The sequence below is a fragment of the Chiloscyllium plagiosum genome, chromosome 38 (genome assembly GCF_004010195.1).
Source record: "Chiloscyllium plagiosum isolate BGI_BamShark_2017 chromosome 38, ASM401019v2, whole genome shotgun sequence".
Lineage (NCBI taxonomy): Eukaryota > Metazoa > Chordata > Chondrichthyes > Orectolobiformes > Hemiscylliidae > Chiloscyllium > Chiloscyllium plagiosum.
In genome coordinates, this window is record NC_057747.1 from 1,953,045 (window position 1) to 1,976,167 (window position 23,123).

Here is a 23,123-nt window from a genome sequence, read left to right on the forward strand (position 1 = left end):
GACCCTTGGAGGAGTGGGATAAGGAAATTCAGGTTACTCCTCCTAATTAGATTTTAACACAATACCAAAGACACCAACAGTGGTTCATATGTATAACTCTAAGGGTTAATCTCCTTGGCTCTCTCAATAATCGCTCAGATTAGATACTTCCTCTGTCTGCTTCCTTGCCTGGTACTTCTCCCTTTTGAAGGCTGCTCTCCCATTTCCATTTCTTCTCTTCCTTTATTATAACTTCAATAGCATGCTCCTGTAACCACAGACTCCTACACAGAGCTTCATCATTAAAACCATGGACACCCAACTGCAAATTTATTCTTTTGCCTTTCTTGTGAATTTTATATTCAAGGTTAATTTCTGACATCCAGTGCCTTTGTCTGCTCCCAGATCCAACTTAGCCACAGGGTTAGATACAAAGTAAAGCTCTCTGTCCCCATCTAACACTCCCAGTACAGGGATAGCACAAGATTAGCTCCAAAGTAAAGCTCTTCTTACACTTTAAATGTAAAGCTCATCTATACTGTTGGCCATCAAACATTCCCAGGACAGGGACAGCACCAGGTTAGCTTTAGAATGAAGTTCCCTCTACTCTTTAAACTGAAATTAAACTGTCCCCATTAAACCTTCCCAGGACAGGTACAGAGTGGGTTTAAATACAGAGAAAAGCTCCCTCTACATTGTCACCCAGGAAGGTACAGCACAGAGTTAGATACAGAGAAAAGCTCTCTCTACATTGTCACCTAGGACAGGTACAGTACAGGGTTAGATACAGAGAAAAGCCCCCCCCCCCTACATTGTCACCTAGGACAGGTACAGCACAGGGTTAGATACAGAGAAAAGCTCTCTCTGCATTGTCTCATTTAACACTTGGGTGAAGTTGCAGCTCAGGTTAACTGGAAAGTTTCTTTGACAATGTCACAACCTCACGTGACCCGACTGAATCAATGTTATATTTCTTCCATTCCCCTCATCAAGTTCCCCACTCTCATTAAATTTATGGCAAAGCTGAGATAGCCAACAGGAAATTTTTTTTCACATTTTAGACCCTTACAGCCACCAGGTCTTGAGAATTTGTTCTGAAACTCTAAACTCGAAACAATAGATTTGAACCTAAAATCAAGAAAAGCAGATATATTTACATATCAGAAAGCCAATGTCAGTGGGTCAAAGTACAAGTACCTAGTTACTACCTTCCTCCATTCTAGATACAAAATTGCAGATGCCAAAACATAAATTCAACCAATTGTAGTCATTGTCCTGTCTAACAACATGTTCTATCCAATCACAGCCAGTTAAACAACAGACTCCATCTAAACAAATCTCACTGCATTTCACTTTTACTTTTATAATACTCTAATGACAGTACCTATTTCAATTCCGCATAAATGAGTTAATCTTTGGACTACAGACTGATATATAATATTTGACAGCCCTGTTCTCCTGCTCTTTCCCTGTTTCCTGCAAATAATTAATTATTTATCTGATTTCCTTTCCAAGTCAGTGTTAAATTTGCTTCTAACAATCTTTCAAGCAGTGCATTTCGCCAGGTAAAAATAATTCACATCCCAGCTTTTAGTCCTTTAACTTTTTTTTATTCTGCCGATCAGGAATAATTTCACTTCACAAATCCTGGATATTTTCCAATTCAACCTGTTCAGAGATGTTACTATACACCTCTGAAGCAGATGGGATTTGAACACAGGCCTCCTGGTCGATACAGCGCCAGTGCTCCTCTTATCTACTCCATCAACCTGCTCAGCATTTGAACCTGTCCTAAATCACTCAACTTCCTCTGCTCATGAAAACTGACACCTCCTTTGCTAGTCATTCAACTTAAACCCTGTATTTTACAGTAAGTCTTCATTGCACCCTCTCTTTCTGGAATGGGGTTGATTTTGGAACTCAGTGTAACCACTTTACAGGTGCTGCAAACGACTTACCTGGCACATAAATTCCACAGGATTGACAGCATTCCTCAGAAGGTTTTCAATTTCTTCCATGTCAGTGTAATAAACTAGAGTTGCTGAGCTTACTTTCAAATCCCCTGAGTATATAGTGAGTGTAATCAATCCTGAAGGCATGTCTGTGAAATACAAGGCAAAGGTGTTAGATATTCCATCATCGAAGATAACGTCACACCATCCCTAATATCTGTATTATTAAATCTGATAACACAATGTCATCTCTACCTGCATTAACACTCAGATCTCCCACTCCACCAAGGACATGCAGGTCCTTGGACTCCTCCATCGCCAGACCATAGCAACACGGCATTTCCAATGCCCCTCCCCCAAGTCCCTCCTCCCTACCTTTTATCTTAGCTTGCTGGACACAATTTCCTCATTCCTGAAGAAGGGCTCATGCCCGAAACGTTGATTCTCCTGCTTACTTGGTTGCTGCCTGACCTGCTGCGCTTTTCCAGCAACACATTTTCAACTCAGATTAGATCAGCCATGATGTTAACGGGAATAAGCAGAACAGGTTCAAGGAGCGAAATGTCCTTTTCCTGTCCCTAACTCGGGTGATCACATATTCGATAGATCTTTCATTACCATTCTGAGATTTGAGTGTTTGCTAATTTTGGATGCAGTCCTCTGAACTTGAATGTACTTGATTAACAGCAGAGCCTCTTACATTTGCCAAGTAGGTTTGTGTGCATCAAAAACAGGGCATTTTATAAAGGGATTGGTCAGACATGAGCAGGAATTTGGGGAGGGTGGTTAGTGTCAGTACACAGGGAGGCACAGGAAGAATGTTCGGAGGAGGTGGAATTATCATGAAGATGGTAATTGTAGAGCTGCACCCCCACATGGCTGCGGGCAGAGACTGGACTGGTGTAAGTCCAACAGTGAGTTGGCAGAGAAATTGGCAAATGAAACCAGTGGTTGCAAAGTCCAATGTAAACAATAACACAGGGAAGTTGCTGCCTGACGATGTTATAGAGTCATAGAGATCTACGGCAAAGAAAAAGGGCCTATCGAGTCTACGTCAGTCAAAAACAACCATCGAACTATTCTAATCCCACTTTCCAAAATTTGGCCTGTAGCCTTGGCATCCAAGTACACATCTAAATACCTCTTAAATGTTATGACCTTAAATGTTATGAGGGTTTCGGCCTCTACCATCCTTCAGACAGTGAGTTCCAGATTCCCACCACCCTCTGGGTTTTTCCTCACATTCCCTCTAAACCTTCTGCCCCTTACCTTAATCTACCCCCCTCCCCTTATCACCGATCCCTCCATCCAGGTGAAGTGTTTCTTCCTATCTACCCTCATAATTAATACACCTTAAAAACGTCCCCCCTTAATTTCCTCTGCTCTAAGGAAATCAACCCAGTCTGTACAATCTCTCTTTCTAACTGAAACACTTGCCATGAGGAATGAGCTGTAGTTCAGAGCTGGTTGACAGTCCCATTCCTTCTCAGTTTGTCTACGTAAATCCCAGCTTGATAAAGAACAGGTTGCAAATGGCTGGGCTAGTGCATGAGAGATGTTTTGGAAATGGATCCGTGGCACATGCTGATGAGTGAATGAAAAGTTTGAAAAAAATTGAGACATTTGTTTACTTGACTTAATGTCAGTTACTCATTCCTCATTGGTGTTTTTGATTCATTCCTTCTTCTGATGTGATTATCAATCCTTCCAAAGGAGTTAGACACAAAAATGCTACCTCACACATCACACTGGAAAAATGTGCAATTAAAAGTCTAATGATGATTATGAATCCATTGTCGATCGTTCAGAAAAACCCACCTGGTTCACAAATGTCCTTTAGGGAAGGAACGTGCCATCCTTACCTGGTCTGGGCTGACATGTGACTCCAGACCCACAGCAATGTGACTGACTCATAACTGCTCTCTGGGCAATTAGAGATGGGGAATAAATGCTGCCTAACTAGTGATAGTGATTGGTAGAAATTGGGTCTTAAATTATCAAAAATAAACATCTTCCGAAGGGAATAAACAGGATAATATTGATAAAATGACACTCCAACTAAGAGAATGTTTCCACCATGGCTACTGGTGAAATTTTAAGTTAAATTAAAATGTTTGGAAGTGAAAGTTGATCTCAGTGTTGGTGAGTGTAAAACAATTGTCAATTGTTGTAACGTCCTATCCAGTTACTGATGTCCTTTAGGGAAGGAAATCTGCCGTTCTTACTTGGTCTGGGCTGCGTATGACTCCAGACCTACAACAATGTGACTGATTCTTAATTATCCTTTGAAGTGGCCTAGTGAGCCACTCAGCTAAAGGGCAATTAAGGATGGGCAATAAAATGTAGCAAGCCCAGCCAATGACATCCCACTTCCCATGAATGATTTTTAAAAAAATGCAATATGAATGTGGCAGCTTCCAAATATCTGTAACAGATAAACAATGACAAGTGACAGACTGCTGAGTAAAGAAACAAACATTTGAGAGAGGGAATTGCAGGTGAACAATGTCTTTCACTTCCCTTTGAGGACAGTAGACTGTGGAACTCTTGTCTATAGAGTTTAACCAGGGTCTCGTAAACTGGCCAAGTCTCTCACGGAACGTCATTCAACAAAATAATCAGACATTGATTGTAGAATGGGAAGCAGAAAGCCCAAAATTGGTTTATGATCCCTCAAGGGGCCTTAGCTGAGAAGAGGTAAATGTTGGATATGAAATGAAGGGAGAGAAAATTCTTTTGCTTGAGGGGTACCTAAAAACTATTTACTGGTATTTCCCAGCACCTGTCTTCATCCACTCTGTCTAACCTAGTCTGACAGGCAGAAGGGAACTCCCTCTCCAAGGGTAGTTTGGACAGTGGTTTAAGAAGGCAGATCAACATCACCTTCTCAAGGACAACTAAGGATGGGCAATAAAATGTAGCAAGCCAGCAATGTCCATATCCTATGAGTGAATGAAATAAAAAAAAATAAATCCACTGTGAACATGGACTCTGGTCCATGTCTCATTGCCATCTAGGTGCTGTAAGCATGGGAGGAGAAACCTGTCACCTTCCTGGCATCAATCCTGGAGAAAGAAACAAGGGCCAGGTGGGTAAGGCTGGGTTAGGCCTCACCGTCCATATTTTCTGCCCAGCTCCAGAAGACCCACATTTGATTTTGGACAAGACCACAGAGGAGAATCCTGACCTAAATCTGCTGCGATTCTGAGCAAAGAGCAATAAACAAAAACTGCAGATACCAAAAATCGGAAATGAAAGCTGGGCATGCAGAAAGCTGCGAGTTCAATTCACAGCCTGGGTGTGGTTAGCTCAGTTGGATGGATGGCTGGCTGGCTTGCAGTACAGAGCAATGCCAACAGCGTGGGTTCCATTCCTGCACTGGCTCAATTGACAATGAAGGATTCTCCTTCTCAACCTTTCCCCTCACCTCAGGTTAAACAACTACTTGCCACCTCTGTCCAATGAAAGAACAGCCCTCTGGTCAGGTAAGAATGCGGCAAATTTCCCTTTATGATTCTGCTCCCCCTTTGTTCCACTCAAAAACAACTTTGTCAGCCAAATGCTCCCAGACCTGCTGAGTCCAGAGGACAGTGGGTCAGATTGGAGTCACATGTAGTCTTCACCAGGTAACAGGTTGTAGTTTCTCTTCACTGAACAGTATTTGCAAAGAGATAAGTTGGGTTATCTTTCTAACAGCAAGCCTACAGCGATTATGAATTATTTATTGAATTCAATGTAATGCAATGCTGGGATGCGATTGCAAACCCCACATCTTGCTCATTTACATCAAAAACCTTTCAACTGTCTTCCCAGATGAATCATGAGAAATCATGATGGATGTAATTCCTGCCACTCAGGAGGGCATTGATTAATTGGTGGACAATATATGAAATCTCTGGGGTATTGGAAAACTGCACATTTGACAGGTTAGGATTTCTGATCAGGGAAATGGGCAGAATCATCCCTGAGTGGCAGTGTCCCATCTCTCAACAAAGGGTTGTTCCTGTCCTAAAGTGGAAACTCTCCCCTATATACTCATACCATTTAGAAATTAAAACTGCTGAGTCTCAACCTCCTGATTCCGTTTATATAATTGACATTTTGGACATGTTCAAGTAAAGATGCCAGAATACTAACAAAAAACAAGACACTTGAAACGAAAACAGCTCAAGCTTGTACAGGCATGATAGGCTGAATGGCCTCCTTCTATGATTTTATCTACATAAAGGCTGAGGCATTTTATCGAAAGAGCTTAATGATGCAGCTATTTGGGATGTACATTTTGTTTGAGACAGTTTTTACAAGTTTCCAGTCAGAAATTGGACAACAGGAGAAGTGAACGAGGAACTGGGTGACAGCAGGACAGAATTGGATCGGAGTGTGAATGTAATCTCTGCCCACTCAAGACAAGTTTCCTGCTCACAGAGCTGACTCCTACCTGGCGCTTGAGCAGATAGCATGTACTCATTGACAAACATGGCTGGAACACGAACAGCAGCCTTCACACCGAACGTAAAGTCAATTTCACATTTGACTTTGGTGTCCAGTTTGACCTTCAGAATAACAAAAATCTGCTGTGGGGTCTGAAATTAAACGCAGAAGGATATCGAACATTTAGCATATTGTAGCAACACTAGTCAACCTTCCAATAACAATGGAGCTATGTGCAACATTCTATCCAGCCACATGAATTATATTTTTTAAAAGCTATACAATTACAATAATTAAAAATAATAAAAGTAAAATGCTGTGGATTCTGGAAGTCTAAAATAATATTGCCAGCTCCAATAATTTGTTCTGTTGGAATAAGAAAATAGGTTTCTCTCTTTCTATAGTCTATTTCCACCTTTCCTTCTTTCTCTCTCATTCTTCCTGTTTGCCTACCTCTGTGGTATTTGTCCTGATTACTGGTATCTCATGGTAGCTGCTACCCCTGATGGTATATGGCACAGGGTAAGGTTATTGGAGGTAGATTGCTGTCTCCAATCATCCTTTTCAGTACCGAGTCTAAGGCCTGTCTGATGATCAGTGGTAGAGGATACAACCCTGGTGAGCCTGAACAGAAGAGGTACTTGTCTTGGTTACTAGCATGACTTATTGCATGACAGCACCAAGTACAACAACACTATCAGTCCAGGTAATGACTCAGTTCTTTTTTATAAATCAACCTCCTTCAGGAATGTTATTAGAGACTACTGGAATAGGTGGGACTTGAACCCAGGCCTCTTGGCTCACAGGTATGGACACTATCAATATTCCACAAGACTTCAGGGTAATTGCTAGGATTCTGGGGAGCTGTATGTCTGCTTCCTATAATGACTCATGTCAAATCTCTCATCCCTTGCCAAAGATTGCATGGCATCATCAAATTGGATGGAGCAAGTACAATTTCAACATTAACTCTTTCAGAACCAGTATCTTACACAATGCTCTATCTTCCCCTAATTTCCTATCTGACTTATGCACATTTCACTCAATTTCATACAGCTATTTCTCTTTTGGATGTAGGTTTGCTTGCTGAGTTTGAAGGTTCATTTCCAAACGTTTCATTACCATACTAGGTAACACCTTCAGTGGGCTTCATGCAAAGCAATGCTGAAAATTCCTGCTTTCTATTTACATGTTTGGGTTTCTTTGGGTTGGTGATGTCATTTCCTGTGGTGAAGTCACTTCCTGTTCCTTTTCTCAGGGGGTGTTAGATGGGGTCTAACTCGATGTGTTTGTTGATAGAGTTCCGGTTGGAATGTCTGAGTTTGACCCCATCTACCACTGCTACCTCAGAGCCAGGGACCCAGGTTCGACTCCAGCCTCAGGTTTCCATCTGTGTGAAGTTTGCATGTGCGTATGTTTTCTCCAGATGCTCCAGTTTCCTCCCACAGTCCAAAGATGTACAGGCTAGGTGAATTAGCCATGGGTAATGCAGGGTTACAGGGATGGGATTGGTCTGGGTGGGATGCTCTTCGGACAGTTGGTGTGGATCGATGGGCCAAATGGCCTGCTTCTGCACTGGAGGGGTTCTATGATGACAGGCTGAATAATCTACTCCTGCTCTTATTTTCCTGTGTTTCTATGTATACATTGATCGTTACATTATTTGCATTAATCAATTCTTTTTAACTGAGAGTTGCTGTGCACAATCGAGGCATGGAATCATACCAGATTAATGTTTCAAGCAACTCATCTTTGGTGAGACATAAAAATACTGTATGGTAATTGAGCAAGGTCCATGCAACAGTCAATACCTACCCCGCATGGGATCCTATCTGGTAGAACTTTCACGGTGTTTTCTTGGGGGTCTCTGAAAGTTTGGGAACACAGTTGCACAGTGGATTTTGCTACATTACTCCGCACTTTGGCTTGAGGTTCAGCTTGCAATTCAGATTCTGTTGTGTCGCAGCCCGAGTCTCTGCCATAACCTGAAGAGGTACAAATTTCAGAAGTTTGATTATAAAGAGGTATAGGGTTTGCCTAACTCCTGAGACAGGTTTTGGCTTCTGCACATCACTTTCCACTGATACAGCAACGGCAATCATCTGTCATTGACAGGCGCTCAAAAATGTAAACAATTCGAGTGTAAACAGATGCTTGATCCTTTTGGGACAGGTATGCGTGACTGTAGGGAGCCTGTAGGCCACAATATGTCCTGTAAAGGAGGGTGACTGGGACAGTTAGCCAGGTCAGTGGAAGAGGAGGTTGCTGGGTAAGTTGGTGGCGATTGAGTCAGTCACACTCTAACCCTTCTCCTCCTCCCCTTCACCCCTCTCCCAACTCTGAAACAACCTGCCCACAAAGTAGGCCGAGAGAGGAGGAAAACAGGCTGAAAGACAGCCCACTTCCACCTTCCAATTTCAGGTGAATGCTATCGAGGCCTGCTGGGAGAGGTGGACCACCGTCAGTGTTACTTAAACTCCTTTCTCCTCCCTCCCTGGACACCAGGAAGTGAGGCCTTGTCTGTACCTTTGCAGCTCTGCTACTTAATAGAAATGGCAAAAGACATTTTATTCATTAGCTCTACTGCTTGACAGGTTTTAATGGTCAATTTTATTGATGCCTGATTTAAATTATTAACTTGCTGTTTTGGAATTATCTTTTTTGTTTCTGATTTTCTTGTTTACTCTTGTGACAGACCTTATCTTTCTGAAATTTAGATTAGATTAGATTACATTACAGTGTGGAAACAGGCCCTTCGGCCCAACAAGTCCACACCGACCCGCCGAAGCGAAACCCACCCATACCCCTACATTTACCCCTTACCTAACACTACGGGCAATTTAGCATGGCCAATTCACCTGACCCTGCACATCTTTGGACTGTGGGAGGAAACCGGAGCACCCGGAGGAAACCCACGCAGACACGGGGAGAACGTGCAAACTCCACACAGTCAGTCGCCTGAGGCGGGAATTGAACCCGGGTCTCAGGCGCTGTGAGGCAGCAGTGCTAACCACTGTGCCACCGTGCCGCCCACTTTCTGAAATGTGCTCACTGTATTCGTCTGTTAGTGAGAGATAACTTACAAAGTGTCTCCCTCACTCACCCCTGTATGCAATTTCTGAGTAAAATTAAGTATTATGGGGAACTACAGCAGGCAACATGGTTTATGTCCAGTCTGTGTGTCAACAGCAAGATTAGCCTTTGTTGGCGATGCATTAATTCTGATTTACACTAAGAACAGTTTCAACTCACGAGTCATTAATCCATGCCTGAGTATTGCATGAAGGAGGTAATTAAATTCTAACTGGAAGCGACCATCCGTTAAACTTGTTGATCTCAATGGGTCACTGCTCAAGAAGAATGTTTCCACCTTCTTGTAGTTGAATATCCAGGGGTAATAGCTGTGACAGCCCAGATGGTGGGGCAGCCGGGGAGCTAAGGTAGACAGGGAACCTGTGGTCTCTCAGAAGGTTGTTCAGAGTCACACAACTGTTACAGCACAGAAGAAGGCCATTCATCCCATCATGCCTATACTGGTTCTATCATCTAGTGCCGATCTCCTGCCTTTTCCCCATCCCTCTGCCTATCATTTCTATCCAAATAACTATCCAGTGCTCCTGTTGCTTGCCTTAATTGAATCTGCCTCCACAACACTTCCAGTAACTGCATTCTAGACCCTACCTACTTGCTGAGTGAAGACTATTCTTCTTCCATCACCCTCATTTTGTTTGTCCATCTATGTCCCACATCTTTAAATCTACACACTTCTCGTTCTTTCTTCTTTTACAAGAGCAACAGATTATCCCGATCTACATTACCCAGCCTGCTCATCATTCGGAAACCCTCTGTCAGATCTCGTCTCAACCTTCTTCTTTCAAGGGACAATCGTCCCAGTTCTTCAAATGATGCGCCTCATTCCTGGAACCATTCTAGTTAACCATTTCTGTACTCTCTCTCCACTGCATTCACACCTTTTCAATAATAGGATGTCCACAACTGTACACAACACAACGGATGAGATCTAACAAGACAGTAACATGGATAATGCTGAAAACTAAATCTTTCTGGTCTGGGGCTGTAGGGACTGCATTCTCTGTTACAAGCTGACTTAACAACAGTCTGGCTTGGACTGTGCCTGTATTGAACTGGCTGGATTGGGTGTCTGCAATGAGTGCCGCGCTGTGAAGGTCAAAATGACTATAAGGTTTAACATCTCTCTCCCACAGCTGCATTACCCCCCCCGCCCCTGTCATACCTCCAGGCCTGTCACAGGGAAGCCACCCCCATGGGTGGGAAGACCGATTCACCATTGTAGAGATGCCACAGCAATGTATCTTGATAGACCCATGAACATGAGGCAAACAGATGGATAGGTACCGTGCATGGGCCGTAAGTAGTGGATCTAAATAAGGATTAGGAATCGGTGCAGGTTTGGTGGGCTGAAGCGCCTGTTCCTGTGCTGTATTGTATTGTATTGTTGTAGGGTCCTATAGGGTCTTTATAATCTGTAAATTGACTGTTCACTCCTTGCGGTGGGCATTCTGCTGGTTGGTGGCAGTCACACTATCAGTAAAATGGCAGGGATACTAATATCCCACAGCTCTCTGTGTTACTGACCCAGTCTCCAGAATGGGACAGTCTCGTTTGTGAATCAGAGAAAGCAGGTAGAAACCAAATGCTTTGGCTTGAAGCACCATAACCAGTGCACCCTGTGACTTTGTTCGGGAGGGATTGGGCCATTTATTTAATAGCACTGTAAATTACTTTGCACAACTACGCACATTGGAACCCAGAGGGAACACTAGTTATGAGATTATAGACCACAGAGGATCAAGCTTCACAGAGTCAAGAACAATCTTCGAAACTATTGCCCAATGTTCGGTGGTGGGGGCATGGTCTGCAATGTGGGTGGGAGCACAGTATGGAGCAGAAACTATCAAAGAGTTCGGCCGTCACTAGCTTAAGGTCAACAAATAACCTCCAACAGTGTCAGCAGGTTTGATGTGAATTTTGGGAATGAACTTGAGTGATGACAGTGTTATAAGCTCTGAGTAACATAAGTTGGAGCATGAGAAGGAAATGGAGAAATTAAGAATGTTTTAATGCAATCAGTTCTTGGTGAATAGACCTGAAGAGAGTGGCTGCTTTCCACAAATGGAACTAAAAGAAAGCAAAACACAACATATTATCATTGATACTGAACTCTGTAAATAGACATTGTTTGAACTGGGTGAAGTCCTACGGAAATGAGAATAATGCTTTCAGAATCATTTGCTTTGGCAGTTCCTCATTTTTATAATTCGTGCATGTATAAACCAACTATTTCCATGTTTCACTTTCCCAGCATTACAAACTGTTCCACCATGACACAGAAAGTGAGGACTGGACATCAGGATCGAGAGTGTGTTGGTGGGAAAACACAGCAGATTAGGCAGCAGCCGAGGAGCACGAAAATCGATGTTTCAGGCATAAGCCCTTCGTCAGGAATGAGGACTGTGAGTGAGGGGCTGAGAGATAAATGGGAGGGGGGTAAGTTTGGGGGGGGAAGGTAGCTGAGAAAGCAATAGGTGGATGAAGGTGAGGGAGAAGGTGATAGGTCAGAGGGGAGAGTTTTGGACATGTCAGGAGGGCAGTGTCGATTTGGAGGCTTGGGAATGGGATAATGTGGAGGGAGGGGAAATGAGGAAGCTGTTGAAATCCACATTTATGCCATGTGGTGGCAGGGTCCCAAGGTGGAATATGAGACGTTCTTCCTCCAGGTGTCACGTGGTAACGGTTTGGCAGTGGAAGAAGCCCCAGGACCTGCATGTCCTTGACGGAGTGGGTGGGGAAATTGAAGTGTTCAGCCATGGAGCGGTGGGGTTGGTGGGTGCAGGTGTCCCAGGGATGTTCTCTGAAACAATCCGCAAGAAGGCGTCCTGCCTCCCCAATGTGGAGGAGACCACATTGGGTGCAACGGATGCAGAGGTCACATTGTAGAGGTGCAGGTAAATTTCTGATGGATGTGGAAGGATCCCTTGGGACCTTGGACGGAGGTGAGGGGAGTAGTGTGGGCGCAGGTTTTTGCACTTCCTATGGGGCCAGGAGAAGGTGCCAGGTGTGGGCTGGTGGGGGAGGGGCATGGATCTGACTTTTATGTGGCTCCGAGTTGGGGCAGGACTGACTCCAGGTAGAGTAGATGGTGGCACATGGGCTGATAGCGTGGAGCGGAGGATCCGGAAAGCGAATCATTGTTGAAAGTTTTGGATTTGTAGTGTGTACTGGATATCCTGTTCAGGTCCAAACTGGGTTGGTCTGAATGTGGTCCAGAGTCCATGTGGGATCAGATGGTTCTGTAGGCGGGCACTGAGGAAGGAGATGTGGTTGTGGTAGTGAGTCTGCTTGAGGATGTGGCTGAAAAGCTTCAGGACAGAGGAGAGGACCTGGGTGAGGGGGGGAGCGGTACAATGAGAGATGGACTCACTTGAGATCTTTATAGAGAGAGGAGGCGACTTTTTATTTGACTCTGAGCTCACCTCATGTCCATTGCACCCGATGTGGTCTGCTCTACATCAGGGAGATAGCACTCCTTCTTGCAGATTGTTTCAGAGAACATCTCTGGGACACCACCACCAATCCCACCACCCCATGGCTGAACATCTCAACTCCCCCTCCCACTCCATCAAGGACATGGAGGTCCTGGGCCTCCTCCACCCCCAAAACCGTTATCACCCAATGCCTGGAGGAAGAACGCCTTATATTTTGCAACCCTGTAACCACGTGGCATAAATGTGGATTTCAACAGCTTCCTCATTTCCCTTCCCTCACATTATCCCAGTCCCAAGCCTCCAAATCACACCTCTCTCCTGACTTGTCCATCACCCCCCCGCCCCCCCCCCCAGCTTATCACCTTCTCCCTCACCTTCTTTCACCTATTGTTTTCTCAGTTACCTTCCCCCAATCCCCACTCCCCCTGCCATTTATCTCTCAGATCCCCCCACCCCACCGCCCACCATCCTCATTCCTGATGAAGTGCTTATGTCCGAAACATTGATTCTCCTGCTGCTCGGATGCTGCCTGATCTGCTGTGTTTTCACAGCAACACACTCTCGATTGTTCCACTATGGCAAAGGTTTCCACACAGTGGCCGTGTAAGGAGTGAGAGTAGTGTGCAAAAGTCAGGAAGTTGGAGAGTGTGGGAATTCTGTGCTGTGGGCAATGAGATTACGGCTTCTATTCACACCCTGCACCTGCATTAATTCATGCTAGTTTGAGGCAATAGGTATCTGGACAGTTTGCCCTGGACTTCCAATACATCTCACCCAGATGTACAGTGGGGTTGGTGTGACTAACTGCGAAAGGGGAAGAATCCAGGTGAAATAGACAATGGGAAACCACAGAAATTATTCCAATCCAGTAAGTACAATGTACATGTTCTCTGAGAGGGTAACAACTATTGGAAAGACAAGCAGCACCTGGACAAGGCACTGTGAAGTGGGGGGCTACAAGATTAGGAGGAGGACTGGCAGAATGATATGTAGGGGATTCTGAGATTATGGGACAGGTAGCACCATTTGTCAGGAGGACTGAGAATCTCACATGGCTTCTGCCCTCTTAGTGCTCAGACGAGTAACATTTTAAAACCAGTTTGAAGGGATCTTGGAGGAAAGGGGATGAGTCATAATGGAACCCATGTAGGGAAGAGTATGTTTGTAGCATATCAGGAACGAAGAAAATTAAAGAACAGAACCCCAAGCTTTACAAGTGTTAACGTGTCGTAGCCAATGACTCTTGTTTGGATCTCGGTTACGAAGAAGTCACATCAGACTCAAATCGTAACCTCTGTTTTGCTTTCCATAGATGTCATCAGACCTGCTCAGTTTCTCCGGAAATCTCTGTTTTTATTTCAGATCTCCGGCTTCTGCAGTATTTGGCTTTTATTAAATTTACTGCATCTGATTCACATCTCTGTTACCATTGGGATAAACGGAGTAAGAAGGTGAACTTGGGATTGAAAGAGGGGTTTGTTGAAGAGTTGCTCCATTGCATAGGACATGGGTGCTGGGACAAACACATAGCATGTAGGAACAAATTGAATGAAAGCTGGTGGGAGGGTGAGCTGTGAGACAATGCAGAGATCATAGAAACGGGCCATTTGGTGCAACAAGTCCACACTGACCCTCCAAAGAGTATTCCACCTAGATGCTCTCCCCACCCGATTACTCTACACTTCCCCTGATGAATGCACCTAACCTACACATTCCTGAACACTACGGGCAATTTGGTGTGGCTAATTCACATAACCTGCACATCTATGGACTGTGGGAGGAAACCCATGCAAACACAGGGAGAATGAGCAAACTCCACACAGACAGTCAGTGGAGGCTGGAATCGGACCCAGGTCCCTGGCGCTGTGAGAAAGCAGTGCTAACCACCGAGCTACTGTGCCACTGAGCCACTTTTGCTTCATTGTGATTTGGATGAGCTGAGCGGAAGGATAAATGTGAGGTTACCCACTTTGGTAGCAAAAGCAGGAAGGCAGACTACTATTTGAATGGTGATAGATTTGGAAAGGTGCAAAGAGATCTGGCTGTCCTTTTACACCGGTTGCTGAAAGTAAGCATGTCGGTGTAGCAGGCAGTCAAGAAGGCAAATGATATGTTTGCCTCCATAGAGGATTGAAGTACAGGAGCAGGGGTATCTTGCTACAATTGTACAGGTGGTTGGTGAGACCACAAGTGTGCTGTTTTGGTCTCTTTATCTGAGGAAGAATGTTCTAGTTATGGAGAGAGAGCAACAAAGGTTTACTGGACTGATTTCTGGGATGACAGGATTGATGTATGAAGAGAGACTGATCAATTAGGATTATATTCACTGGAGTTTAGAAGAATGAGGGAGGAGGTTTGCAAAGAAATCTACAAAATTCCAACAGAACTACACAGGGTAAATGTAGGCAGGATGTTTCTGATAAGCAGGGATTCCAGAACCGGGGTCACAGTCTAAGGATATGGGGTAGGTCATTTAGGACTGAGATGAGGAGAAATTTCTTCATCCAGAAAGCGGTGAGCCTGTGGAAAAGTGGTTAAGGCCAATATATTTAAGGTTTTCAAAAAGGTATTAGATAAAGTTCTTAGAGTTAAAAGGATCAAAGGGAATGGGGAGAAAGCGAGAAGAGACTATTGAGTTGGGTGATAAACGTAATCATATTGAATACAGCAAGTTTGAAGGGCTGAATGGCCACTGCTGTGCCTAATTTCTATGTTTTTAATGTTTAAGGCAGATTGTGGAGACCTGGCAAAAGGACAGTTATCACCAGAAAACTAATATACTTGGTTATACTGTCTCCAGGAAAGTGCACAGCGACAGGGAAAGTGCACAGGACAGTGTAAGCCATTTCGGACTAAGGTGAGGAGAAATGTCTTCACCCAGAGAGTGGCGAGCCTGTGGGAAAGTGGTTAAGGCTTTCAAGGTTTTCAAGGTTAAGGTTTAAGGTTTTTAAGAAGGTATTAGATAAAGTTCTTAGAGTTAAAAGGGATCAAAAGGGATAGGGAGAAAGTGAGAAGAAAGTACTGAGTTGGTTGATAAGCTATGATAATATTGAATACAGCAGGCTCGAAGGGCTGAATGGCCTCCTGCTGAGCCTAATTTCTACCAAGTCAGACACTTGTAGACAATGTCTGTACCGACATGGGGCAAAATACATCTTAGGGTGGGCTGACCCAGGACAAAAGGCTACATTACAGGAGAACACTGGGAAACCTGAGATTGTTAATCACCCTGAATAAGGGATGGGGACATAGTCTTAGCAACCAAGGATGAAATCGCACTGAAGATAAGAGAGGCTGTAACAAGATGTAATGAACTGTAGAGACTTCATCAGCAGAATTAGAAAAGGATTTACTTAGAAAAAGATTTAATTCTGTAATGGTTTCCAGTTGCAGCTGTGAAATTGTACACTGTAGACATAACAGTAGACAAATGCGTAGCAACTAGACGAAAGTGAGGACTGCAGATGCTGTATTTCAGAGTTAAAATTAGAGTGGTGCTGGAAAAGCACAGCAGATTAGGCAGCATCCGAGGAGCAGGAAAATCGACGTTTCGGGCAAAAGCCCTTCATCAGGAATCAGGAATGTGTAGCGACAGCAGAGGGGTTTTAATGGGGATTTTAACTATTGGAATAAGCAACTGCCCACAAGTCAGAAAGAGAATGAACTTTTTGAGAGTCTCTGAAGCGATATTTCCTAAAACAACAAGGGGCTGTCCCATATTCGATGCTGCATTAATCAATGACTTAGAATTACGTAACATTTAGGTGAGGCTGACTTTGAAGGGGTGAGATAGAGACTGTCCACAGTGACTGTCCAGAGTGAAACTGTTAATAGATAAAACAGCTCTGCAGGTGGTGTTCCAGAAAGAATTTACAATGATCCAGAACCAATCTATATCCCGAAAGTGGTATAATCTCCTCTTGCTGAAAAGGACAGCCAATGTTAGATAATGAAAGGTGCAAGAGAAATCATTGAATTATGGAAGAAAACTCAAATAGAATTGCAAAATAATCACACATCCTAGTAGAGGAGAAAGAGTTAAAGAGCAGCCAATAGCTACAAAGAAGGTATTAAGAGCTGTAAATGGACAGTACGCAAAAAGGCGTATCAATGTTCATGCACATTCTTTTACGATGAGATGAGACAGGGATGTGATCAAGGATAATGTGTTTTTGTCAATGATCAGACAGAAATGGTGGACACCGAATCATTCTTTTGTCTCAGTGTTTACAGTTGAAAGATCAGGATGCGATATTCCGGGAAAACTGATGAATCAGGGTGAGTGACTCAACAAGTGTCGTGTAAACATTGATGGAGAGATTAATGAGTGACAAACACCCAGTACCAAGCAGTTTCTGTCCCAGGGTTTTAAAGCTGAGCATGTTGCAGATGGTCAAACTACAACTCCCCCAAATTTTACTTCATCCTCTGGAATCACCCTGTTTTTAAAACAAAAATGTGTCAGAGGGAATCATCCAGTGAATGATAGACTTGTTAATTTAGTGTCTGTTCTTGGGAGGTTTTCTCAGAGTATCATTAAGGATAGAGTGACTAAGCACCCAGGGAAGGACCAAATTTGTACCAGTCGTGCCTGGTAGGTTTGAAGGTGGGTGGTGCTGAGAGGGGTAGGAAATCTCATAAAAAGTAGTGTGTGCCTGCCTAGTGGTCCCCAGATTGGCTCCGACATGCCAGGCGTTTTTTTGATGAAGATGTTAGGGGACCCTCAGCTTGTGAGACCTCCCCCCTCCCCGTGCACATTTCCAAAGTATTAACCCACTTGAACACTCTGACCTCTCAACGGCATTCAAGAACTTCAGTTCTCTCAGTGGGACCTGCCTTGGTGGTACCCCAGACCCACCTTCAGATGGAGAGATGCCAGCCCGCCAAGTGTCCCTCTGAGGCTGGTCCTCCTCCCCAAATAGGGGTGAAAGTCTTCCTCTCCTTGAGACAAGTAACACCCTCCTGAATAGATGCTGGCTTGATGGTATCAATGGGTAAGGTATCAGGGCAGAAAACCCTGCCATCTGAACAGTTGTGTCCTTGAAGTTATTTAGCTGATCAGAGTGAGAGGGGGAAGAGAGTCAAAATGGATTTGTAAAGGACAGGTCTTCCCTGGTGAATCTGATTGCATTTTTGAAGTGGTGATTAAAATAGTGAATGGGGAATGCAAAGGAAAGTTACTTATATGGACTTCCACAAAACATTTGATAAAGTTCTTCATGAGAATCTGTTAGCTAAAGCTGAAGCTCAGGGAAGATCTGGCTACAGGCTGAGTGACAGGAAATACAGATTAGGGATATTGAGAATTGGCAGAATGTGATGGTGTCCCTCAAAGATCTGTGAGGGCTTCAATTATTCAACTTATTTATCATTGACTTAGATAATGGTATTGAAAGCAATGTGCCAGTAGCAAAACACTAGGTGGCATTCAGAAGAATCAGAAAAGAAGGTTGCAGCACCAGAGTCCATTTGGCCCATCATGTCCCTGCAGGCTCTTAGCAAGAGTAACTCAGCTGCACCCACTATCCCAACATTTCCCCATGGCCCTGTAAATTATTTTCTTTTCAAATAATTAGCCAATTCCCTCTTGAAAGTCATGATTCAACCTCCCACCACTGCAAAGTGGTGTGGTATTCCTTCCCTGGTCTAGCAATCTAGAACCTTGTGTGTTTGAATCCCACTGTGGTACACAGTGAAAAAGTTAAAAATCACACAACACCAGGTTATAGTCCAACAGGTTTATTTGGAAGCCCTAACTTTCGAAGTGCTGCTCCTTCATTAGGTGGTTGTGGAGAATAAGATCGTAAGACACAGAATTTATAGCAAAAGTTTACAGTGTGATGTAACTGAACTTATATATTTAAAACGACCTATATATTAAAATATTTAATTTCAGTTACATCACAATGTGAACTTTTGCGATAAATTCTGTGTCTTACAATCTTATTCTCCACAACCATCTGATGAAGGAGCAGCGCTCCGAAAGCTAGTGCTTCCAAATAAACCTGTTGCACTATACCCTGGTGTTGTGTGATTTTTAACTCTGTACATCCCAGTCCAAAACCGGCATCTCCAAATAGTGAAAAATTTGAATTCCTCATAATCCGAAATCATGACAAATGTTTAAAAATCCATCTGGTTCATAATATCCTTTCGGGAAGGAAGTCTGCCATCCTTACTTGGTCTAGTTTAGATGTGACTCCAGACCCACTATGGTGTGTTTGATTCTGAAATGGTTGAGCAAGCTGCTCAGTTTCCCTGTGTCTGCGTGGGTTTCCTCCGGGTGCTCCGGTTTCCTCCCACAGTCCAAAGATGTGCAGGTCAGGTGAATTGGCCATGCTAAATTGCCCATAGTGTTAGGTGCATTAGTCAGAGGGAAATGGGTCTCGGTGGATTACTCTTCGGAGGGTCAGTGTGGACTTGTTGGGCCAAAAGGCCTCTTTCCACACTGTAGGGAATTTAATCAATGCTGACCTTAGCAGCGATGCTCACATCTCAAAGAACAGGAAAACACTCATGCCATATATCCTGGATAGTAACTGCTCACTGCATAAAATTGTTTTTCCCTCATGCTCTATTTTTTACCAATCACCTTAAATTAGTGTTCTCTAATTCTCCATTCTTCAGGGTAAAAACAATGACTGCAGATGCTGGAAACCAGATTCTGAATTGGTGGTGCTGGAAGAGCACAGCAGTTCAGGTAGCATCCGAGGAGCAGTAAAATCGATATTTCAGGCAAAAGCCCTTCATCAGGAATACAGGTATTGCTGATGAAGGGCTTTTGCCCGAAACATCGATTTTACTGCTCCTTGGATGCTGCCTGAACTGCTGTGCTTTTCCAGCACCACCAATCCAGATTCTCCATTCTTCAGCTGATTCTTATTATTCACTCTTCCTAAACTCTTTGAATACCTCAATTAAATTTCCTCAATTCTCTGGGGAAGACTGCCTCAAGCTTCACCAATCTATGCATGGAACCGGCTGTCATTCCCCCAAAAAAACTCTTGTAAATCTAACCTACACCTTCCCCAGTGCCTTCTTATCCTTCCTAAATTGTGATGCCCAGATGTGGGCACAGTACTCCAGTTCAGGCTGAATTGGTGGTTTGTAAAGATTCATGGTGGTTCAGTGGTTAGCACTGCTGCCTCACAGCACCAGGATCCCAGGTTCGATTCTAGCCTCAGGCGACTGTCTGTGTGGAGTTTGCACATTCTCCCCGTGTCTGCGTACAGGTGCTCCGGTTTCCTCCCACAGTCCAAAGATGTGCAGGTCAGGCAAATTGGCCATGCTAAATTGCCCATAGTGTTAGCTGCGATAGTCAGATGGAAATGGGTCTGGGTGGGTTACGCTTTGGAGGGTCGGTGTGGACTTGTTGGGCCGAAGGGCCTGTTTCCACACTGTAGGGAATCTAATCTAATCTCTTTGCCATTGTCCTTGAAGCCTCTATTTCTAAAGCCATGCTTCTGACACCTTAAATGATGTGTGTACCTATATCTCCAAGTCCCTATGCCTCTGCATCCCTTTTAGAAACATATTCTTTCTTTTTATGTTTTTTCTTTCCCACCTTGATCTTTCTACAGTATTTCACAATTCTCTACATTACGCTGGCCACTTGTCCACTCGTTCCATCAGCAGGTCTGTGACATCTCGAAGTCTTTGACTATCTTCCTCTCATTTTGGAATACTTCCATTACTTCATCTTTATTATGTTTTATCCCCACATTTTGAAATTCCAGGTTAATAGTGTTAAATAAGAAAAACAATGGATCTCTTAACAACTCCTGAAGGACCTTCTTCCAGTCTGGGAAACACCACTCACCTTTTTAATCCATTTGGTTCGACACTGCCTAGCCTAGTGTACAGCCTATTGAAAGTTCACATACACTCCAATCAAAAACCTCATCAAAAAACTCAAGTCAAATTAATTTAAATACAATTTTCCATTTACAAATCCCTGCTGGCTTTCCTTGTTTGCTCAAATGACTGTTATTTTTGTCCAATCATTATTTTTAAAAGCTTTCCTATTACCAAGATTAAATTGTCTCGCCTTTAGTTACTCTCCTCATCCTCATACCCATTTTTGAACATGTGCAATTCTCCAGTCTCCGGTAACATTCCTAGATTGAGGAAAATAAGATGATTATGAACAGTCCCTCTGCAATATCCACCGCTACGTCCCTCATTATCCTTGACTGTATTTGTTTCAGCCTTGGTGACTTACATAAGTGCAACCTCCCTTTCTGATACTGCTCTTTATCAATGCTCAGTTAATCCAGTGTCTCAACAATCTCCTCTTTCACTATGACTTTCGCACCACCTGCTTCCTTGGTAAAGACAGATGTAATGTAGTCATTTAACCCCTCAATCATGCCCTCTGCCTCCATGTGTAAATCCCCTTCTTGGTTAATGCAAACAGTGGAAATGAAAGAAGATTATGTATTGATAAATGAATGAAGGAATAAGAATGTGGCAAATAGATTTCAATGCAGACAAGTGTAAAGTCTTAAACAACTTTGAAGTCCATGTACAAAGATCATGAAAATGTCACAAGTAGGAGCAGAAAGTAGTAGGAAAAGCTGATTAAAAGCTGTCATTTATGTATATAATACAGGGATTACAAGAATGAAAGGCAGGTTTCAGAAAACTGGTTAAACTAAAGGGGGGAGTCCCCGAGGAGTTCTGGTCTTGAGAACAGAGCAAGGGTATAATGGTCTTTGGGAGAGTACGGCATGGGCTTATCAAACAGATACATTTGGATCAGGAATTGGCTAGCTGAAAGAAGACAGAGGGTGGTGGTTGAAGGGAAATATTAATCCTGGAGTTCAGTTACTAGTGGTGTACCGCAAGGATCTGTTTTGGGGCCACCGCTCGTGTGTCATTTTTATAAATTACCTAGACGAGGGCTTAGAAGGATGGGTTAGTAAATCTACGGATGACACTAAGGTCGGTGGGGTTGTGGACACTGCTGAAGGATGTTGCAGGTTACAGAGGGACATAGATAAGCTGCAGAGCTGGGCTGAGACGTGGCAAATGGAGTTTCATGCGGAAAAGTGTGAGGTGATTCACTTTGGAAGGAGCAACAGGAATGCAGAGTACTGGGCTAATGATAAGATTCTTGGCAGTGTAGATGAGCAGAGAGATCTTAGTCTCCATGTACATAGATTCTAGAAAGTTGGCACCCAGGTTGATACGGTTGTTTAGAAGGCATACGGTGTGTTAGCTTTTCTTGGTAGAGGGATTGAGTTTCGGAGCCACAAGGTCATGCTGCAGCTGTACAAAACTCTGGTGCAGCCGCACTTGGAATATTGGGTACTGTTCTGGTCATCGCATTAATAGGAAGGATGTGGAAGCTTTGGAAAGGGTTCTGAGGAGATTTACTAGGATGTTGCCTGGTATGGAGGGAAGGTCTTATGAGGAAAGACTGAGGTGCTTGAGGCTGTTTTCGTTAGAGGAAAGAAAATTGAGAGGTGACTTAATTGAGACATATTGAGAGGGTTAGATGGAGTGGGCAGTGAGAGCCTTTTTCCTCAGATGGTGATGGCTAGCATGAGGGGCCATTGATTTAAAAATTGAGAGGTGATAGATAGAAATAAGACAGATGTTAGAGGTAGTTCCTTTACTCAGAGTAGTAGGGGTATGGAACGCACTGCCTACAACAGTAGTAGACTCGCCAACTTTAAGGGTATTTAAATGGTCATTGGATAGGCATTTGGATGAAAATGGAACAGTGTAGGATAGATAGGTTTCAGATTAGTTCCAGAGGTCGGCACAACATCGAGGGCCAAAGGGCCTGTACTGCGCTGAGTGTTCTATGATACCTGTAATCACAAGATTAAGTTCCAATGGGAGATTACAATTAGAGTTGGAAATCAAAAATTCCAAAATTGATCAAATTATTGAGGTATTAAAGGAGAATAAATGGGATAAGAGAAATTATTTCCACTGCTTGAGGCATCTTAAAAGGAATAATGTAGGGAAACCATTTTACACAGAGAGGTTTGGAACTGTCTTCTGTAAATGGAAATTGATGAGACATCAATTGTAATTAGTATAATGAGTATGACAGGTTTTTGCTTTTTTCATTCTTGGGATGTGGGCTTCAGTGACTGGGCAAAAAAATATGGGGCGAAGGTGAGTAGATCGCATTAGATCACACACCAGTGATGATTACACTGAGCGGGGGAGGTAGCTCCAGGATTTAATGACCTCCTCCTGTCCCCATACTTCCATCATT

General features: G+C 43.5%; 1 protein-coding gene across 3 annotated transcripts in view; it reads right to left on the reverse strand.

The window, feature by feature from the left end:
- The window catches only part of pik3ap1 (phosphoinositide-3-kinase adaptor protein 1), a 98,437-nt gene that overhangs the window by 43,530 nt on the left and 31,784 nt on the right, over positions 1 to 23,123 (reverse strand). For all 3 annotated transcript variants that reach the window (XM_043678651.1, XM_043678652.1, XM_043678650.1), the window contains exons 3-5: positions 8,178 to 8,347; positions 6,370 to 6,514; positions 1,938 to 2,080 (exon numbers count right to left, since the gene is read on the reverse strand). In XM_043678651.1, the coding sequence (XP_043534586.1) occupies positions 1,938 to 2,080; positions 6,370 to 6,514; positions 8,178 to 8,347 (458 nt within the window). The remainder of the gene's footprint in view (positions 1 to 1,937; positions 2,081 to 6,369; positions 6,515 to 8,177; positions 8,348 to 23,123) is intronic.